Source organism: Acanthopagrus latus, chromosome 17 (assembly GCF_904848185.1).
Source record: "Acanthopagrus latus isolate v.2019 chromosome 17, fAcaLat1.1, whole genome shotgun sequence".
NCBI lineage: Eukaryota > Metazoa > Chordata > Actinopteri > Spariformes > Sparidae > Acanthopagrus > Acanthopagrus latus.
In genome coordinates this window covers 10221667-10240769 of record NC_051055.1, presented here as the reverse complement: position 1 = coordinate 10240769, position 19103 = coordinate 10221667, and the positions used below count along the sequence as shown (strand labels likewise).

General features: G+C 40.4%; 1 protein-coding gene across 4 annotated transcripts in view; it reads right to left on the bottom strand.

The window, feature by feature from the left end:
* Window positions 1–19103, bottom strand: part of ulk4 (unc-51 like kinase 4) — a 73815-nt gene that overhangs the window by 37357 nt on the left and 17355 nt on the right. For all 4 annotated transcript variants that reach the window (XM_037074085.1, XM_037074083.1, XM_037074084.1 and 1 more), the window contains 4 exons: window positions 18488–18571; window positions 8030–8191; window positions 7590–7775; window positions 5789–5916 (listed from right to left, as the gene is read on the bottom strand). In XM_037074085.1, the coding sequence (XP_036929980.1) occupies window positions 5789–5916; window positions 7590–7775; window positions 8030–8191; window positions 18488–18571 (560 nt within the window). The remainder of the gene's footprint in view (window positions 1–5788; window positions 5917–7589; window positions 7776–8029; window positions 8192–18487; window positions 18572–19103) is intronic.

Genomic DNA, 19103 nt, shown 5'->3' with positions numbered 1-19103 from the left:
ACTTGAAAGCACATTGAGTTAACTACAATATTCAGCTTCCCTATGCTAAGTCCAAGCATATATTCATATCGCATTTCCAAAACAATCAGGGCTGCTCTGTCCACTCTGTGTTACCTCTGAGAAAGTAGTGTGCAACAAGTTGAACAGTGGGACTGATTTCAACTGTACACTTGGCCAAGGACATACTGTATGTATTAAGAGCCAAACTGTCAGTAGTGGTGGGTGGCTTAACTTTCTCAAATGCACTGGTTAAACTGTGTGCAAATGTAAACAATACACTAATAATTATAGATTCAGCTGGTAAAGTTCAGGTTAAGGTTAACCATTTTACAAACAAATTGTGATGATGTAAGCAAACTAGTTAATATTAGGCATTATTAACTTAACATGATTTAGCTGTTGCTGACATAGCCTGTGTTTTCTTAGCCTGTCAATCAAGGTAAGAGTGACAGTAGGTCTATGAACAGAACATGTGTTTGAATTTTAGCGTAAGGTGGACCCTTTTGTCACACTTTTCTTCATTCAAGCATAACTCTATCTTCAACAACACAACAGTCAACATTATCAGAAGACTACAATAGCCTTGAATATAATGCAACTTCTTTTAAAATGCAAAATGCATTATATAAATGTTTCTATTGTACATGTATGTCTGTCTGGCTAGTTACTTCCCTTTCTCTTTATCTCACCAGCTCTATGCCTGCTTGTTGCCTGTCTCTCTATTCTGTCTCCCTGCTAGACTTCTGCCTGTGTGTTCCACTATTAGTCTTGCAGCCATTTTTTCCTATTGCTAAATAAAGAGAGACAAACTTACCACCTCTCTGTCAGTCCCTGTGGGAGACTCACAAAGTATTCACACACAACTGACCTACAAGTGGCCTGCTCTGTGTGTGTGACTGCCTCTGTTGAAAGCCATCACAATGCACTCCCAATGGCAATCTTGACACTTCCTTAGTGAGGCCTGCACAAGTTTATCTCATAGAGACACACACACGTGAACACACATATTTTCACGCCACTGAGGAGCTAATTAAACACAACGTGCCTGGGTGAGAGCAGGACTGCGGGAAAGACGTGTGTCTGTGTGTGTGGTTGAATCATGCAGAGTGCTCGGTGGGAGAGAGACAGGCAGGTCAAGTCTGACAGCTCTAACACAGTGAACAGAGGGAGAGAGAAAATGAGAGAGAAAGAAAATGCATGTATGAGAGTGAGAGAGAGACAGGCAGAGAAAAATAGCTGAAAAGAGTTAGAAATAAATACACCTTCATTCTGTTTTGGAGTCACATGAACTAGGAGGCTGTGTTCAGATTTTCAGGAATTCAGTTACTCTCAAAACCATTCAAAAGTAAACAAAGCCACTATAAGAAAAGTCAGAGAAAGTGGTCCAATCAAAAAGAGGCTAAATGAAGTAATCATGCTGCTTCATTTTTATTTTGTACTGCAGACAATACCCCCTTTTACATGGCCTGTTTAAGGAGGGAATGTTGTGCTGATATTCTGCCTTGCTGTTATGCAGGGCTGGGACACTACGCTTTTCTCTCAGTTTCATTCTTTTACGTTTTTTTGGGTGCAGATTCGATTTAAATTGCGATTCTTTGATATTGCCAATTTTCGTGATTTTTAGTTTGCTTTTTTAACAACCGACCATGTGAAAACATTTAATGATGATGATGATGTCGACAGACTATATCGGGACCATGATTCCCCAAAAAATGCATATCACATGTGAGTCAGTTTTTAAGATTTATTCAGCAGCAATATATTTGAACCATTTTAAAGTAAACTCCTACATTTGAACTTACACTCAAAAGCCTGGACTGAAGAGGTTAAAAAAAATAGTATAAACAAAATATATACTGTGAGCTCCAGCAACTTTTGTTTTTGCTCCAAACCATGAAGTGCTGTGGCACTTCTATGGAAAAATCCAGTCACATGCCGTACTCGTCTGGGTAATCTTGCCATAGCCGGCAGCTTTAGGGCATGCTGAGAGGCCAGGTTGAGTGTGTGCATGTAGCACTTGACATGGAGAAAGCTAGCTAACTGTGCAGCTAAATGTTCCTGAATCCCATATACTCCTCAACACTATAAGGATGCAGGTCTTTGTAAATAAAGTCAGTGATTGATTTAGTTGTGCGTTTTGTCAGTAATCTAGGGCATCTTTTTCAAACTGAAATACCAACTGGTCATAAATTATCAAGGGAACTGGCTGTGTATATACAGTATATATCATGCATATGCAACTGATCATATGGGCTTTGCACATTCACAGCTGCACTGCAAGTTAGTGTGGGGTGAAACACAGGACAACCAGCTAATGAACCATTTGAAGTTCCAGTAAAGTTGCAACATACAGCAGCACAAACTGAATGTCCAGGGTACATACATTTATATTATCATCCCCACAGCTGCTGTGCTTGTTAATGCAAAGGTTACGGAGAGTATGAACAGCAATTTGAGTGCTTGTAACAGAATGAGAAACCTTTGCTTTAAATCACTCCACAAAAGCATGCATGCACACCTTTTTCTAGTGTGATCATCTAATAAATCTTTAAGTTTTATTCCATAATGTGTAAAAACTAAGTGAATGAAATGTGTCTAGACTATATTGTCTTTAACCATCAACAGGGTTTCTGCAGATTTGAACAAGTCAATTTTAAGACTTTTTTAGACCTTTTTAAGATCATTTTGAACTCAATTTAAGACCTATATAAAGCACAACAAATTAAGGAAAAATGAAGTCCCAAAATTACTTTCAAAAATAAATAAATGTATTGCCATTGATGTAGTTTTTCAGTTTGTTTTTATTTCAGTGTTAATTAGTTTAACAAGTGATTAAGAGTTTTAGTTTAGTTTTTATCTAAGAATTTAGATAAAACTCACACAGTGTTCAAAATCCAAAGCACTTCCGCTTTTGACGATGGAGTTGAGGCAAAGATGGTTTCAATGTTGCTTAGCTGTGAGACGGCAGAGGTGTGCAAATACGGGTTGAGCAGAACTGGATGAACTTGGACCGGGAACTGGTGATAAAGGTGTACAAAAGTGTGTGATAGCGTGACTTGGCTTGAGAATTTTAGAAGCTAACTGATGTTTTTCTGCTGTTGTGTGTGACACCAGCGCTTTTACACCAAGTGTGCCCAAGTTGAGGATTGATCCTCTGGCAGAGCATATACAGCACTTCAAATTCATTATCAGGTACGGCTGTGAACCAACTGATTTCTGGCTGTTCAAGCCAACACTTGTTAAATTTACACTTTCCCATAGTTGTAGCAGATTCCGCAGTCTAAGTCTTTCCAGAACTGGCGAAGTCTACAGCGATAATTTCCAACCGGGTTGTTGGCAAAATGCCACTTATGTTCCTGGATACCGCAGAAAGTACAACACACTGAGTTAACTGTGAATCTCACCAACGCATTTCCATCCATCCATCCATCTTCTTCCGCTTTATCCGGTACCGGGTCGCGGGGGCAGATGTCTGAGAAGGGACACCCAGACTTCCCTCACCCCGGACACTTCCTCCAGCTCTTCTGGGAGGATCCAAAGGCGTTCCCAGGCCAGCTGGGCGACATAGTCACTCCAGCGTGTCCTGGGTCTTCCCCGGGGTCTCCTCCCAGTGGGACATGCCAGGAACACCTCCCGAGGAAGGCGTCCCGGGGGCATCCGAAACAGATGCCCGAGCCACCTCAACTGGCTCCTCTCAATGTGGAGGAGCAACGGCTCTACTCCGAGCTCCTCCCGGGTGACAGAGCTCCTCACCCTATCTCTAAGGGAGCGCCCTGCCACCCTGCGGAGGAAACTCATTTCAGCCGCTTGTATCTGGGATCTTATTCTTTCGGTCATGACCCAAAGTTCATGACCATAGGTGAGGGTAGGAACGTAGATTGACCGGTAAATCGAGAGCTTCGCCTTTCGACTCAGCTCTCTCTTCACCACGACAGACCGGTATAACGACCGCATTACTGCGGCCGCCGCACCGATCCGCCTGTCAATCTCACGCTCCATCCTTCCCTCACTCGTGAACAAGACCCCAAGATACTTAAACTCCTCCACCTGAGGCAGTAGCTCTCCCCCAACCCGGAGGGGACAAGCCAACGCATTTCCCCAAACAAAAACAGGGTGATGACAGAAGTGGTAAATGAACGTACATATCTTAGACCTAACTAAATGTAATTTAAGACCTATATGAAATATATGGATTTTAGACTTTTTAAGACTTTTTAAGACCCCGAGGAAACCCTGCTCAAACAACCGGAAAATAGTAGTGTGGGCACAAGTCACTTTCACAAGTTAACAGCACTTTCAGATTTAGTGAATTACCATGAATATAGTGCTACACACCACATAATAAAAGTGAAAGGCTCTTAAACTGACATACATGAGCAATCATCCCTCCCCAGCAATCAATAAAACACACTAGTGAGACTCTCATGGTAACACTATGGCTTTGCAAGAACTAGATATCTTATTACAAAGACAAATTAACTATGCAAACTGATATGGTAGTAAGTACAAATGCCATTTTTTTTAAATGAATGTTACCACAAAAACAAAAACATAGAGCACAATTTTGGGTTTGGCCCAGCACGCTGTATATTGACAAGGGAATTTAGTTTTCAACTACAGTGTAGCAGGGTAGGAGAACAAACTCTGAAGCATACAGCTAAATAATTAAAAGGGGAATCTTGCCCTGAAATGGAATTCACAAATGATATTTGTTTGCTCTATTAGGTTGTTCCATCTATGAGTGAACATGGGCAACTAAATTCCAGAGAAACTAATTAGCAGTGGTCTCAGACACTGAGTAATAAATAAGCATCGCTGGTCCAAGCCTCAGTAAAGTCAGTCAGTAAGAGGCTGAAGGAGGTTTATTTGCATCCTGACTAGCCTTGGATGTAAATGGCCCAGGTAAGGAAGGCTCTACAGCAGGTGATTTACACCCAGAAAATCATACTACCAAGGATCTGTGGCATAGGTGGAGGCAGAATGCCCACGCAGAACCAAATGGATACTAAATGGCAACAGCCATAGCCTACAGAGCTACTACACAGCAGCTTCTTTCCTCAGATTGTGAGACTCCTCAATTCACCATCTACAGTCATCACAAAAATAGTTTTGTTTATTATTTATCCATCCAATGGGGCGGCTGTAGCTCAGCAGGTAGAGCAGGTCGACTAGTGATCGGAAGGTCACTGGTTCAAATCCCAGCTCCGGGCAGGGCTGAGCTGCATGTCAAAGTGTCCTTGAGCGAGACACTGAACCCCACATCGCTCACTAGTGAGGGCCCTGCGATGAGCTGGCGACCCATCCAGGGAGTACCCTGCCCTCGCTCTGAGACAAGGCTGGGATTGGCTCCAGCAGCAACACCCCGCAACCCCATGGAAAGGGATAAGCGGTTCGGACAATGACATGACATGACATGACATTTATCCATCCATTTATACAATTTTTGTTTTGAGAATAGCATAAAGGCACTACAACTAGCATTATGATCAGTTAAAAATATGACTCTTTAATCATCAAAATGATTGAAATTTGCAGCCTTTTCAATAGAGGTCTACTGTATCAGATGGTTTATCATGAATATACAATACTTGGTCACAGTAAGCGACTAAAAATGAACTCCTTTCTGGTTGTTGCTAAGTTAGTATGATAAAAAACAAATGTAGGTATAATAACCTGGCTAGGAGGATATTTTAATTACATATTACTGAGAGGGAGAACTTGAGTGCATGTGAGTGCATGTGCGCGCTTGTGTGTGCATGTGTGCGGGCGTGAGTGAGTGTGTTTTTACCTGTGTTGACAGCAGAAAAGCAGTGTGTGTGCGTTGTCCTGTATGAGCAGTAGCAGTAGTAGTGATGCTTTGGCTCTTGTTACTGTGGATGGACTCTCTAGACAGCGTAGCACCTTCAACACCAAATCCTACAAGACACAACATACAAATGAATACAGTGAATGTCTTCCTGACCGGTTGTGAATGTTTCTGCTGGTTCACAGTCTGAGATATAATACTTTGCAATTCAAATAGTCAGCTATAGAGAAAAGACTTTCAAACTGACAACAACTTAATGCATAAATGGAAACATCCCAACTCAGTAGTTTTATTCAAAGTATGAAAAGTATGAAGAGATAAAATGTTTGCACACTGTACATAACACTGTATGCTATGAGTTCATTCAATCAACATCATCGTGACATGTCTGTATAATGTATTCAAATAAATAAGAAATTAATCAATTTTACATTTTCTCTACCCCCATGTCCAAAAACATTCTGACACTACAGGATAACACTTATTCAGTTCAGACTCCACATTATCACACCACATGCCCATAGCACACACACACACGTGCGCGCGCACACATGCATACACTCACACACACACACACACACACACACACACACACACACACACACACACACACACACACACACACACACTTACGAAACAAACATGCATGCCTACAGCTACTTTAGATATCCATTCACTTTGCATAAACTCAGCGACAGTAACTGGTTGGAAAAATTTGTGGCTGGCCAACATCCATTACCATTATCATTATCACCAACACCATACACGTCTTACTCTGTATGTGTGTCTGTGGGTGGGAAAGAATGTGCATGCATGTGTGTCTATTGGACGACACACCAAGTTAATTAATTTCAAAGCCCAGTAGTGTGTGCCTAGCTGATAAGTCCCTCCCCACTACCCATAATGCTTCGCTGAAGTAGAGGGCTGCAGCGCGTTCATTCAGCCAATTAGCCCAGATACTGACACACTCTACAAATTAGTGTTTGTGCCTGTGTGTGCACACATACACACATACACACAGCCTCTCTCACATGCATGGTCAAAGACACACACACTCTAACAGACAGAGTTCTGTGTAAACAAACTCTTGGACTGTCTGTCTTTGTGCCAGGGGAGAGAGAGAGAGGGGAGAGAGAAGGGGGATGAATGCATATCAGTGTATAATTAGAGCAGAGTTGAAGTACTAAGTTTGTATTCTGGTGTTAAATTGGAAATGCTCAATGCAAATAAATTCAGTTCAGAGTCAATTACCAATGCTAGACTCCAACTTAAAAACCTTCAAATCAATTCTAAAACCCCTGCCATACCAAGATTAGCACTTCGCATACACACTAGATGGGCTGTCTTATGAAAAATTAAATAAGCAATTCCTGACAAATTAGTTCATGCACAGTTCAGCATCAGTTCATGAACTGTACAGAAGAAAGAGAAAGACTGACAGAGAGAGATAGACAGACAGAGAGAGAGGATGCAGAAAGTAAAGATTTGGCAAATTTGAAGAGTTTCATTTGTTTCTCGCAGTTATGTTTTCATCCCTCTGCCCTTATGTAGATACTTCTCTATTTGTGAATTTCTCACATAAAATTATAAAATCAAAATCAAACCGTACCCAGTTATGTTACCACCTTAATCTCCTATAGCATTCCTCTGTAGTAAGGTCAATTAAATCTAAAATTAAGACAATATGATTGTTTGTGTGTGGCTTTCTCTCTGTATTTTGTTCAACTCTCTGCCATTATATTCTTAGATTAATATTCAGAAGTGCATATGAGTAAAAACTTACCCTGTTTTGAGTGACGCGGTGTATGTGAATGCGTGAGGTGAGCAAGGCAGTGGCCATGGCTGTAAGGAGGTGCTGCTGGACTCGGGCCCCTGCTCCTCCCACACTATCCAAGATAGCCGCAGGGCCACAGGTGTCAATCACTGCCAAGAAGACTGCTGGGACCATCCGGGTTAGCCTCGAAAGAGACTGCAGACAGAGACAGACAGATAAACATGCATGCACATACTGAGCCAATGAAAGTCATTTATGGATTGGGTTCCAATTCTCTTGTAATGTCATGTTGCACATTAAGTCCCCAGATGTCAGGATAGAACTTAAAAAAACATTTTATCCACTTCCTCATTTGTACCAACAGTTTGCCTTTCCAATGTCACCTACTGGAGTTAACCGTGTGCCATGTTTTGGCCATCTAATGTGCTTATTTTCATGCGTGAACTTACAGAGATGGCAGTGACTCTGACAGCCTCAACAGTGGAGTGAGTAAACAAGTACCACAGGGCAGAGCCTATCTCTGTGGAAAACAGATAATGGGAGGGGCCAGACACAGTAGTGGAGATGTTCTCTATGATTTTTGCAGCCATGTGATGAATTATGGAATCATCCTGTAAGACAAACACAAACCATAAGTATATATTATTAACTGAAGTGATGCATTTACCAACATTTTTCATCAATATATCATACAGATGGCTATAGTAGTGGTGTAGTCCATTATAAAAAATCCCAACTGAAAAAAGCTTTCTTCAAAGTCTTTAGTCATTAATCATTAGTCTTAAATATTCAAACTAATTGAAATACCGATTTTCTAGTTGTCCTGCAAGAGGATTAGGGACCATGAGTTGGTCAAGAATCTTGCACAGTCCTAAATGCCAACTTTATGACACTGACCCCAGTGACCGTCCTTAGCATAATTACATGTATTTTACAGAGATAATACAGACAAAAGAACATATTGTTGTACTCTAGTATGTACTAAAAGCCTCTCAACATTAGAAGAATGAAGTCATAAATGTTTTCTTATTTGTACTAATTTAAAGATTAGCTTTTGTACTACTTACTTGCATACTGATAGCAGTGCTTTGAGTCCAAATTTTTTTTCTTTCTTGTGTAAAATATAATGCCATTGTTAATAACACATTTTCTTGTTCATTGTCAAGTTACAAACTCAAAGATCGACTAGTCCTACACCAAAAGGCAGAAATGAACAAAGAAGTAATGCAATCACAAAGCCGACAATTAGATTAGCGCTCAACATCGCCTCAATACAAAATGAGAGAGAAGTTGCATGTGTGTATGTGTGTGCATGTGTGAGTGTGTTTGAGTTGGTGTGCAAGTGTTTGTGCGTGTTACGTGTATACTGTATTTGCCCACACACCTTTGCCTCACTAGAGAATAGTTGTTTGTGCTCAGACAATGGGGCCGGGCTAATGAAATCTCTGCGGCTGAGGAAATGAGTTTTTCCAGGAAAGTCATTGTGGAGAAAGACAGGAAGTAGAACAGAAGTGATTGCCTCTGTCAGGTTATTATTATGTTTCACCCTGTTACATCACTTAGACACTATTCTCCCTAGATATGAGATACAATAGAGACTATTCATAAAACACAGTTAACTGTATTCTTCTGTAAAGGTTAATGTTAACAGCTGAAACATTCATTTAAAAATGGCAATTTATGATGGTAATTCTGAAAAGTGGTGCAGGTGACAGGTGTGAAATATGCAACTATGAAGTAGTGGAATAATGTCATTATCTAATCTAATCTGTCTTTGCATTTGTGTATATATGCAATGACTAAAATTTAATGAAAATGAGACTAAAGACAAAATCCAACAGTTACAGTAATACTCCATTAATAGTGATGTATTATATCAAATTCACTCCCTATAAGTTAGAAAACTGGCTCTTGTGTTTTTCCATCACACACAACTGTAGCTGTGATCAATCTGAAATCATGCCATCAGCCAGTACACTCAAAGGTTTAAATAATGTACTTTTCTCCTGCCCATTTGTGTGTCAGTATGTTTCAAACAATCATAGCTTTGGTTAAATATGGCTAAATATACTGCTCATGTTTCATGCTATCCCCCTCCTCAAAGACAAAAAAAAAGTCTATGTCTATGGATAAACAGCAGATGTAGATTATGTGGATTCTGCAGCAGGAATTTAGATTAACTTCTTGCCATGAAAACTAGTCAACGTGGGAACATACTGTATTATGATAGTCAAGAATTCAAACCAACTACAGCTGCTGTTCTTCAGAGGCAGCAGACTGTCAGTTTTTATCCTTTACCCTACAGATCTACCTCAATCTCGTCTGTCTAAATATATGCACTTTGCAATAACAGCAAATGAGTGTCCCTTCTGTTCTGTGGAGACATAGAGTCCAAAACAAAGTAAACTTTTTGAAATTGTGAAAAATCTTGATTCTTTCATGGAGACATACAATGCTTCAATGGTCAGGCTGTGATCCATGGTTATCTAACATTTTATAGAAATGAAAGTCAATTTCTATTCAACCACATGGGGACTCTAATCATAACTGATAGCTTAAATAGCCATATATTAATCCAATATAGGACATCACATTGTGGTTTTAATACCAAGGGACAACGTAATATGACAAAATAATGAATACTCTGGCACACCTCCGGGAACCAGTAGAATGGTCTGTTCCAGCATTCCCCAGGCCGTGCGGGCCAGCTCACTAATGAGCCCACGGGGGAGCACCCACTGTCTGTGTGTTTAATAGACTGTAGCCCTGCCAGAAACTACACAGAGAAAAAGCAGGAGGGGGGGGGACTGAAAGAAAGAGAAAGATAGAGAGATGGAGTGTGAGAGAGATATCTTACATGTGGTGAGAAACAAGTAGCTCATGCAGAAACGCCATCATTATGATGCAGACAGAGAAATACAGGAGACAGAGGAAGCTATTCTCATTATAACACACTCATTATATTATACTCCATGTCCTACTTCAACCTCACATCTCCAGAAAGTCAACTTTAAAGAAATTTCATTACATTTTTTGCAATGCCTTTCCTGGTAACTCGGCTACCAAGGTCATCGAAGATTGTTTTTTCTTTACACATAAAACTTTATCCAAGTTTGAACAATTTTACTTACACGGTTAAAACTATACAATTACAGTAAAGTTGCAATCTAAAAAAAAAAAAATACCACAACTCAGAGCAGATTTGAACTTGTCCTCTCGCCCCTTTCTCTCTTCACTGTACATAAAAATATTATGGTATTTTTTTAACTAAATGGTTCATTAGAACAAGACTAAAAGTCTAATAATCTCATGATGATAATGCTTAACATGCTCACATGTTCACCATTGCAGTTGACCGTGTTAGTGTGCAATCAACATAAACAGCTCACTGATGTCACAGCAGTAAAAGACAGGTATAAGTTATACATTTACAAAAACTGCATTCCATTTGGTTAACTACTTTCAGTCTTGGTATTGTGCATGCTGGCTCACTGACATGGCTTTCTGAGACAATTAATGGAAGTGAGTCATTGCTACCAATCTTTGTTTGTTTCTTTCCTGTTCTTTCCTGCTTTGACCTGTCAAAATGTCAGTCATAAAAGGGTCTTGTAGCTCTTGATGCAGTTGGGGGATCATGAAATGATCAAATTATTAAGGTCAATAAGGACACTGAATATCTGGACCAAATGTCATGGCGATCCATCTAGTATTTGTCAAGATATTTTGCTCAAAACCAAAAGTGTCAACTTCATGTTTGTGATGAAGGAAAAGGCAGAGGATCAGAAAAAAATATATGGTATGTGAGGTCTTATTTTAGGATAACATTTAAAATATTAATAACTATTATAATAATTATTTTGAATTATTCTATAGCTTACAGGAGTGACTACACTGCACCATTCCTCCTCATGCCTGAGTGTACTCACTCTCTGAAGCTCTCCCTGTGCTGTACTGCTTGTTGATACAGTAGCATTAATATGTTTGGTGGCATCTTTTCCAGTGATTCCTCCAATGTGGTGGGCATCAGCTAGGATGGAGTGAATCAGATTCAGGAGGTTAATGAATTCAAAGAATTATTGAAAGAATAATAATGGCCAATATGTGTCCAGCAAAAAGTTAACAGAAACTGTCGACAAAAATAATACAAACCTAATCAATTACATAGATGAGTCTAAAGTACTAAATAAGTATTGCAGTGTATAATAAGTATAAAAGAAATTTAGACATCCTGATATTAGGGTGCAGAAAATGTTTGGACAATCTATTTATTAGTAATTAAACTGGCAATGGACACATTTTTCACTTCAATGTATCATTAAGTAAATGTTGATGGCATAAAGTAATGGATATAGAATGGTGAAACCACCAATTTCACAATGGTTCCCTAAAAAAAAAGGAAGGTTGAATGGCCATCTATTCCAATTATAGACTAAATGATACAAACACACGCTTTGTTTTGTTTTTGAGAATTGCAGAAAAAACAACAGTTCCCTTTCTTCTATCTTACGATATATCTAATTTAAACAGTATTTCCTTTTTTTACTCAGGTTTCAACAGGCTTCCTGGCAAATAGGTTACATTAAAACTCCCTTATTCTGTAGCTCAGTGCTGTCAGATAAGATTTACACACTTTGAACCTCTGGCTAGAAAAAGTTGGAAAGACCTGTTTTCAGATGAAAAGAGTTAAAAGGCTCAGCAGATATGGAACTATAAAATCCTGTCTTCAAGTGTCGATCAGTAGATTAGTTTTATATCCAAACATGTTTGCACCTGGCCTCTGAGTCTCAAGAAGAAAGAGGTGCACATCACAAAAACTACATCACATGACTTGATGCTGGATTTGTATGTCTGCCTGTGTGTGCACAAGTGCATGTGCTCACATGTCTGATGTGATTTCCCTCTGTGATTAAAGTCCTTTAGAAGCCAGTGCACCTGGCTTTCAATGAGCCCCTATGGCAGAGACACAGAGACCATCTATTAGCCTCAAACAACACATCTAACACCACTAATAGCCACACTCAAAGAGAGGGACAGACTCTCTGATTAACAGGCTAACAGAAAGACAGACAGGTAAAAGAGGAGAAAACATGTGGACAAAACGGCAGAAAAGAGCAACAGGTACAGTTGCAAATAGACAAACAGGACAAAAAATGGCCAGCAGACAAACACATGTGAAATAAGGGATCAACATGCACCTTGGGTGAGCCACTCACAAGTAGATTGCTCTAAGCACAGGTGTGAATGTACCCAAGACAGAGAAGAATGCGCAGTTCAGATCATTCAGACCACATTCTCTAGTCTAGGCCGAATATGATCTGATTCTTTTAGCATAAACACAAATGTGTTCTGGGCCACATTAAAAGATGACCTAATCATCTGACATCCTATATGAAACAACAACAAGAAGATACAACAAAAGACACAACGGAATCTCGTACAAAAAAATGTATGATTTTCAATTTGTCCGTTTTCATGACATGTTCATGCTTCCTTACCTAACAATGTTAACATCAGATGTTTGTGAACACACTGATTTTAACATTGAACTAGTGACTGCAATATTCCCAATATAACCCTTAAAAACTGCACAACTTTAAGAGCTGTGGCAAGGGAAAGCTTAAAAAGGGGTTAATTCTTCAGGTTGTTGTTTCTTTCCTTGTAAAAGGTTTCATATTGTCGCAGCATCGCAGTCCATTATCTGTTTCTTACCTGCCAAGTATTATTTTAGCCTTTCATGGCTTTATTGACAGGATGGGTCAGAGAGGTGACAGGAAACAGGATGATATGCAGCAAAGTACCACAGGTCCAACTCGAACCCTGGGCCACTGCAGCAAGGACAAAGTCTGTGTACATGGGACATGTGCTCTACCAACTGAGGTACCAGGTTCTTGCCTGCCAACATTTAGCATGTGTTGGAACACAGTGTTTCCACTGATTTCACCAGTTAAACTTAAATTATGAAGAAGATAAGATTTAATTGATAGTAAGAATGTCAAATTTTACAGTTAAGAATAACTAGTAGAGTCCCCAGATTCCCTTAAATCATGCAATTTTCTGTTTTTGGATTAACACAAAGGTACTTTCTAAGAAAACCAACAATTCTTAATGACTTTGTGTAAATCCTGGAAAAATTGCTATACTTTAAGTTCTTTCTTTGTGTTAAAACATAATTGTGTCTCTTTGTTCCAGTGATGTACATAATTGTTTGCATAAAGAGCAGGAGTGAGATCACACCACAATGGTCACTTGAGATCCATGTCAGGATGTATTCTAATGCCAGCTGTGACTGACAGCTGTCCACTTGTGATCGGATCACCCATGAAACAGGTGTAAACAGCCCCGAATAAGTGAACAAGAAGATACGGTGTCAGACAGGTAAAGGCAGGCCTTAGAGACAACTGTACTACAGAAAGACAAACTGACATAGTAAAAAGGTCAGGCTTATACAAAAAGGAGAAACATGCAGGCATAGAGATGTACAGTGTTATTTGTCATAATCTATTTTCTATGTTTAAAGGACATTGGCGCTCTCATTTAAAAAATATAATTATAATGATATGCAGCTCCTGGGTTGTATTGATTTTATATCATACAATGGCTTACACTCCGTGCGTGCATGTACGTGTGTGTCTATGTGTGTGTGGAGTGGTCATCTTATGTTACAGACAGGGTTGGACCCATGACTGTCTTAGAGAGTCCCCCTCTGTTCTCCTCTCCTTTGTGGAAGATAGTGATAAATCATTAATAGGCTCACCAGTGTGTGTGTGTGTGTGTGTGTGTGTGTGTGTGTGTGTGTGTGTGTGTGTGTGTGTGTGTGTGTGTGTGTGTGTGTGTGTGTGTGTGTGCGCGCGTGTGTATATGTAAGGGAGATTTCTGCCTTCTGCCCCCTGGCTTCTATCACTGTAATATTGTTCACACATCATTTCTGCGGCACGCAGGCACACACTCACCGTGCACACACATACACACACAGATTTTTCATCATAGGCAGCAGAAGCATCATCTTGTTCAGGCTCATAAATAATTTCCTGCAGCTCAAGTCTGGCCTGGAAACCTGCCTTTCACTCCATGCCATCCACTCCCCCTCTCCAAGTACAACTCTCTCTCTCTTTCTCCCTCTGACTCTGTGCCATCTCCTCTCCCCCTCCCTCTACACTGATCCCTCTCTCCTTTCCTCTCTGTCCCTCCCTGCCATCCCACACTATCCCCCTCTCCACAGCTAAAACCACCATGCTCACTTTGGCTCTGTGCCCTCCCAGTCGACCCGTTCTTCTAGTACAACGATCTCTATCCTTCTCTCCAGTGCTTTACTTGTAAATCAGGGAAACTCTCAACAGCAGCAGAGGGGGCTGGGGTGATCGAGGGGGTCAAAAAAATGCATCAAAACCACACTGCCTGGAGCACATTAGACAAGGTCTTGGCGCTGTATCTCAACGCTGTCGTGCAATAAACAGCGTGTGGCACTGGATTTACATTTAGCACATAGGTAGACAATCTCCTTTTCCAGACAGTACTAGAAGAGAAATGCATGACATTTTGGAGACACCACTGAAGCAATAAACCAATATTAATGACGGATTATTGTAACAATAAGGATATAGCCAGTCACTTATTGAATCAGACAATATGGGCTCCGAGAAAGGTCTTTAGTGGTACGTAAAAGAGTAGTTCAAATGTCATACTAGTTAATTATGTGCTATTTGAGAGAAAATGTATTTTTAATATTTTCACTATCGCATCACATAACTGAATTGTCTTGTGTTTCGTTGTGTCATTATTTGTGATTCTGAGGAAAACAGAAATGATCCAGGTGTCTTTGCAACAGGCCTGTTACAAAGACAACTTAAATTCTGACATTCTGACAGGAACACTGAGGATGAGCTAGTGTTATGTTAGTAACTGACACGCAACACTGTCAATAACCACATGTTGGACCACTTGTAGTAGGCCCCCCTCTCTATCTGGTCGTGAAAAGCTCCAGAATGCCATGGAGCACATCTGTGACCACTATGGGTCACAAACCTTTTTCACACAGAGACTTGCATTATCTCTGAAGTGGAGGGTCTCCAATTCTCCACCTTTGTTTGTTCACACAGAACCAAGCAGAAACTTTCATACAGAGGAGAATACAGAGAATGGGCGCAGGATCCCCACACTTAAAGGGCAGCATGAATGGGGCTACAGTAGGGAGCAGCCATGCACCTGGTGCAGAAGGAGTGCATGCTGCAAGATTTCCATCCAGTGAAGCCAGTGCTTGCAGAACCAACTTGAAACCTCAGGCTGAACCGACGGTGGTAACTGTCATCGCACTCTCATTTTTTCATAATCAGAGAAGAAAGTAATTAAACTTTCATCATACTCATGAAAGCTTTTAAAAATCCATAGGACTGCAAATAACAGCAAATAACACGTGTTTTCATTATCAATTATTCTCTCAGTTACTTGAAACAAATTATCTATCATTATTTTATCTATAAAATGCTAGAAGATAATGACTGCTTGTTTTGTCTGAGATTCTGTCGCCACCAGTCCAAAACAGGGAACAATCCCATCTACATTCATGAGTAACATCTGTCATGGAAACACAAAACAGATCTAGGGTTAGGGCACAATAACTATGTGACATACAGGTCCCAAGGGTACTATACCAAAGCACTTTGGGGGAAACCAGGCTTGTCTTCCGAGCTAGCAGAGACTCGCGCTAGTTGCAGGTCACCAAATTGGAGGATAAATTACAGCCATACTCTTAATTCAAGAGACATCTTGTTTCATCAACTTCTGTTTCAAAATTGTTTAAAAAAAAATAAATGTAAAAATACAAATGCGTCCTCACCTTGAAACTGACTTGGTAATCAAGTTTTTCTTTATGCCCAAATGTCCCTAAAAATACCATTTATTATTTCTGAATTAGGATTTATAAAGTTACAATATGTCTCAACAGTACAGTTAAGTATAGTAAGCTATAGTTTAGTGTGACCACCTTGTTAACTCTATCAAAAGTAATACCCACAAGACAAAGTTAGACTATTTAGACAGCGCTAATGTAGTAGCAAATACATTATATACTTATGTACTTGTGCATCCAAGGGAAAAACAGCCAGTGAGGGATAGGTAGAAACTGAGAGAGGAAGAGGGTGGATAAGTAAGAAGGGGAGATGGAAAGAGAGGGAGGCAGGTTGGGTCTGGGGATGAGTGTCTGGTCCCTAAGGCTGTGTGTGTGTGTGTGTGTGTGTGTGTGTGTGTGTGTGTGTGTGTGTGTGTGTGTGTGTGTGTGTGTGTGTGTGTGTTTCGACAGCCTACTCTCACAGCTCAATAATGATAAATAAGTCAACCTCCTCTATTCTCCCCTCAACCCCTCTCCCTGCTCCTGTCACACACACCCTCCTCTGTTCATCTACCCCTCCACTACACTGCCAGAGTAATGAAGCAACAGTAGGTACTAGCTGACAACTGTGCAAACCAGAGTTTCATCTATATTCATTCTGCTACAGTGGGCCACCACAATAAGACCCATCTACCTCCGAGAGACAAAATAACATCCATCCATCTCCTTCTCTCCCTTTTCCTTTTCACTGTGTCCATCAGTCTCACCACCCCAAAATCTCTTTCATCAGCAGCAATGGCCCTGTAATAGCCCTGTGGAAACACTGCAAAGAGCAACACTATAATATCTCATCATGTTATAGAGAAGCACTTGTCAGAAATTAAAAATAGTATTAACAGGAATGGAATATGATATTTAGAAATATGTTTTCTTGTCTGTTTTTCATTTGTGTGTAATCCCCTTAAACTAAGAACAGCTATGTTTTCAGTTCCTTGGAATGAGCCTTTATATACACTATATTGCCAGAAGTATTCGCTCACCTGCCTTAACTCGCATATGAACTTATGTGACATCCCATTCTTAATCCACAGGGTTTAATACGACGTCAGTACCACCCTTTGCAGCTATAACAGCTTCAACTCTTCTGGGAAGGTTTTCCACAAGGTTTAGGAGTGTATCTACAAAGGAAGCAAGTCCACCATACGGAAATGCCATGTTTCTGCAGTTGCCCAGAATGGACAACTCAAATCCTGGCTTAGAGAGGACCTTTTGTGTTTTCCCACCATTGCAGACAGTCAGACAAAAGGTGTGTGGCTGGTCGTAATCTGCAACTTCACAAAGGTAAAAGAAGGTAACAGTTGCTAGCGTTTTTATGTTTGTACCGTTAGCAGCTAGGTTAGTGTGAGGGTGACATATCACCTTGTAGCTAGTTAGCACAAAGTTTGTTGTTGGTTCAAGTAACACGGAGATTTCAAAAGAAGAAACACGCAGGTATCGGAAGGAAGAGGGCAGGCCCTGTAATGGATGCCCAATGACATGCTTATACTAAGAGGCTAAGTAAGACTAGCATTATGCAAACACTAATACATTACCCATATATTTCTTCACATTCTTCACATTTATCACTAAACAGTATGTGTCATTTTCTTAAACAATTATTCAAAAAGGAAATCTTTTTATTTGTTGAGGAGAATAATAAAATAGAGAGAGGAGAAAAAATAGAGACAGCAAGAGCTACCGATATTTCTGCTTGTATTTCTGCTCGATCTACTGCATGCGTGTCTGGAGGGTCCTAATTGCTGCTGAGGTCAGGCTGCTGAGCGGTAAAGGGTTGTGTTTGATGCAGGTAAGAGTGTGTGTGCGTGCATGTGTGTGCGACTGCTCTGCATGCCCTTGACTTGCAGCTGGAAAACAACGCTTTAGGCCCCCACAGCTGCCTCATCATTACTGTTCACAGGGATCCCCTGCCACACACTCGCGCACACACACACTCGCAGGCACACACAGTGAGAGAGACTTAGTCACAGCTACACAGGCACAGACACAAAAACAGACACACGCAGACATGCACAGAGACACTCACCCCTTCCCGCAGGCTCCTCATTAAGCCAGTGTAGGCGGCAGCGGGAACGAACCACAGTCCCTCTGGGGAGCCTCTCTTCTCCTCCTGATAGAGAGACATAGCAAAGAGAGGGAGAAAGGGTGAGAGAAGAGAGGAGGAGGGGGTACAGATATGGGGGGGCAGTGGAGGAGTAGAGTGGGAGTGAGAGAAAGGCAGAGAGATAACGTGGAGGAGATGCAAGTAGAGAGGAGTCAGGGTAAGGGCAAGAAGGGCAAGGTCAGGCAGGGGAGATGGGAGCAAGAGGAGCCATGACATCTTGATTACTCGGTAACTCGGTCTCTGTGTGTGAACATGCTTTCAGATTCTATTTCTTTCTTCAAAATATTGATTTTACGTAGACACACAATATGTGTGAGCATTACACATAATCTATGTGTATTAAATCATCTCACTCTCATTTTTACATAATAAAAAAAGAAAGTAATAAACTTAGTAGTAAACTTATTAAACTCATAAAAGTAAAAAAAAATAGCAATAAAAAAGCAATAAAAAATATCATAATATAAACATAATTTTCATTATTAATTAGTCTCTCAGTTACTTTAACAAATGACCCAGCACTATTTCATCTATAAAA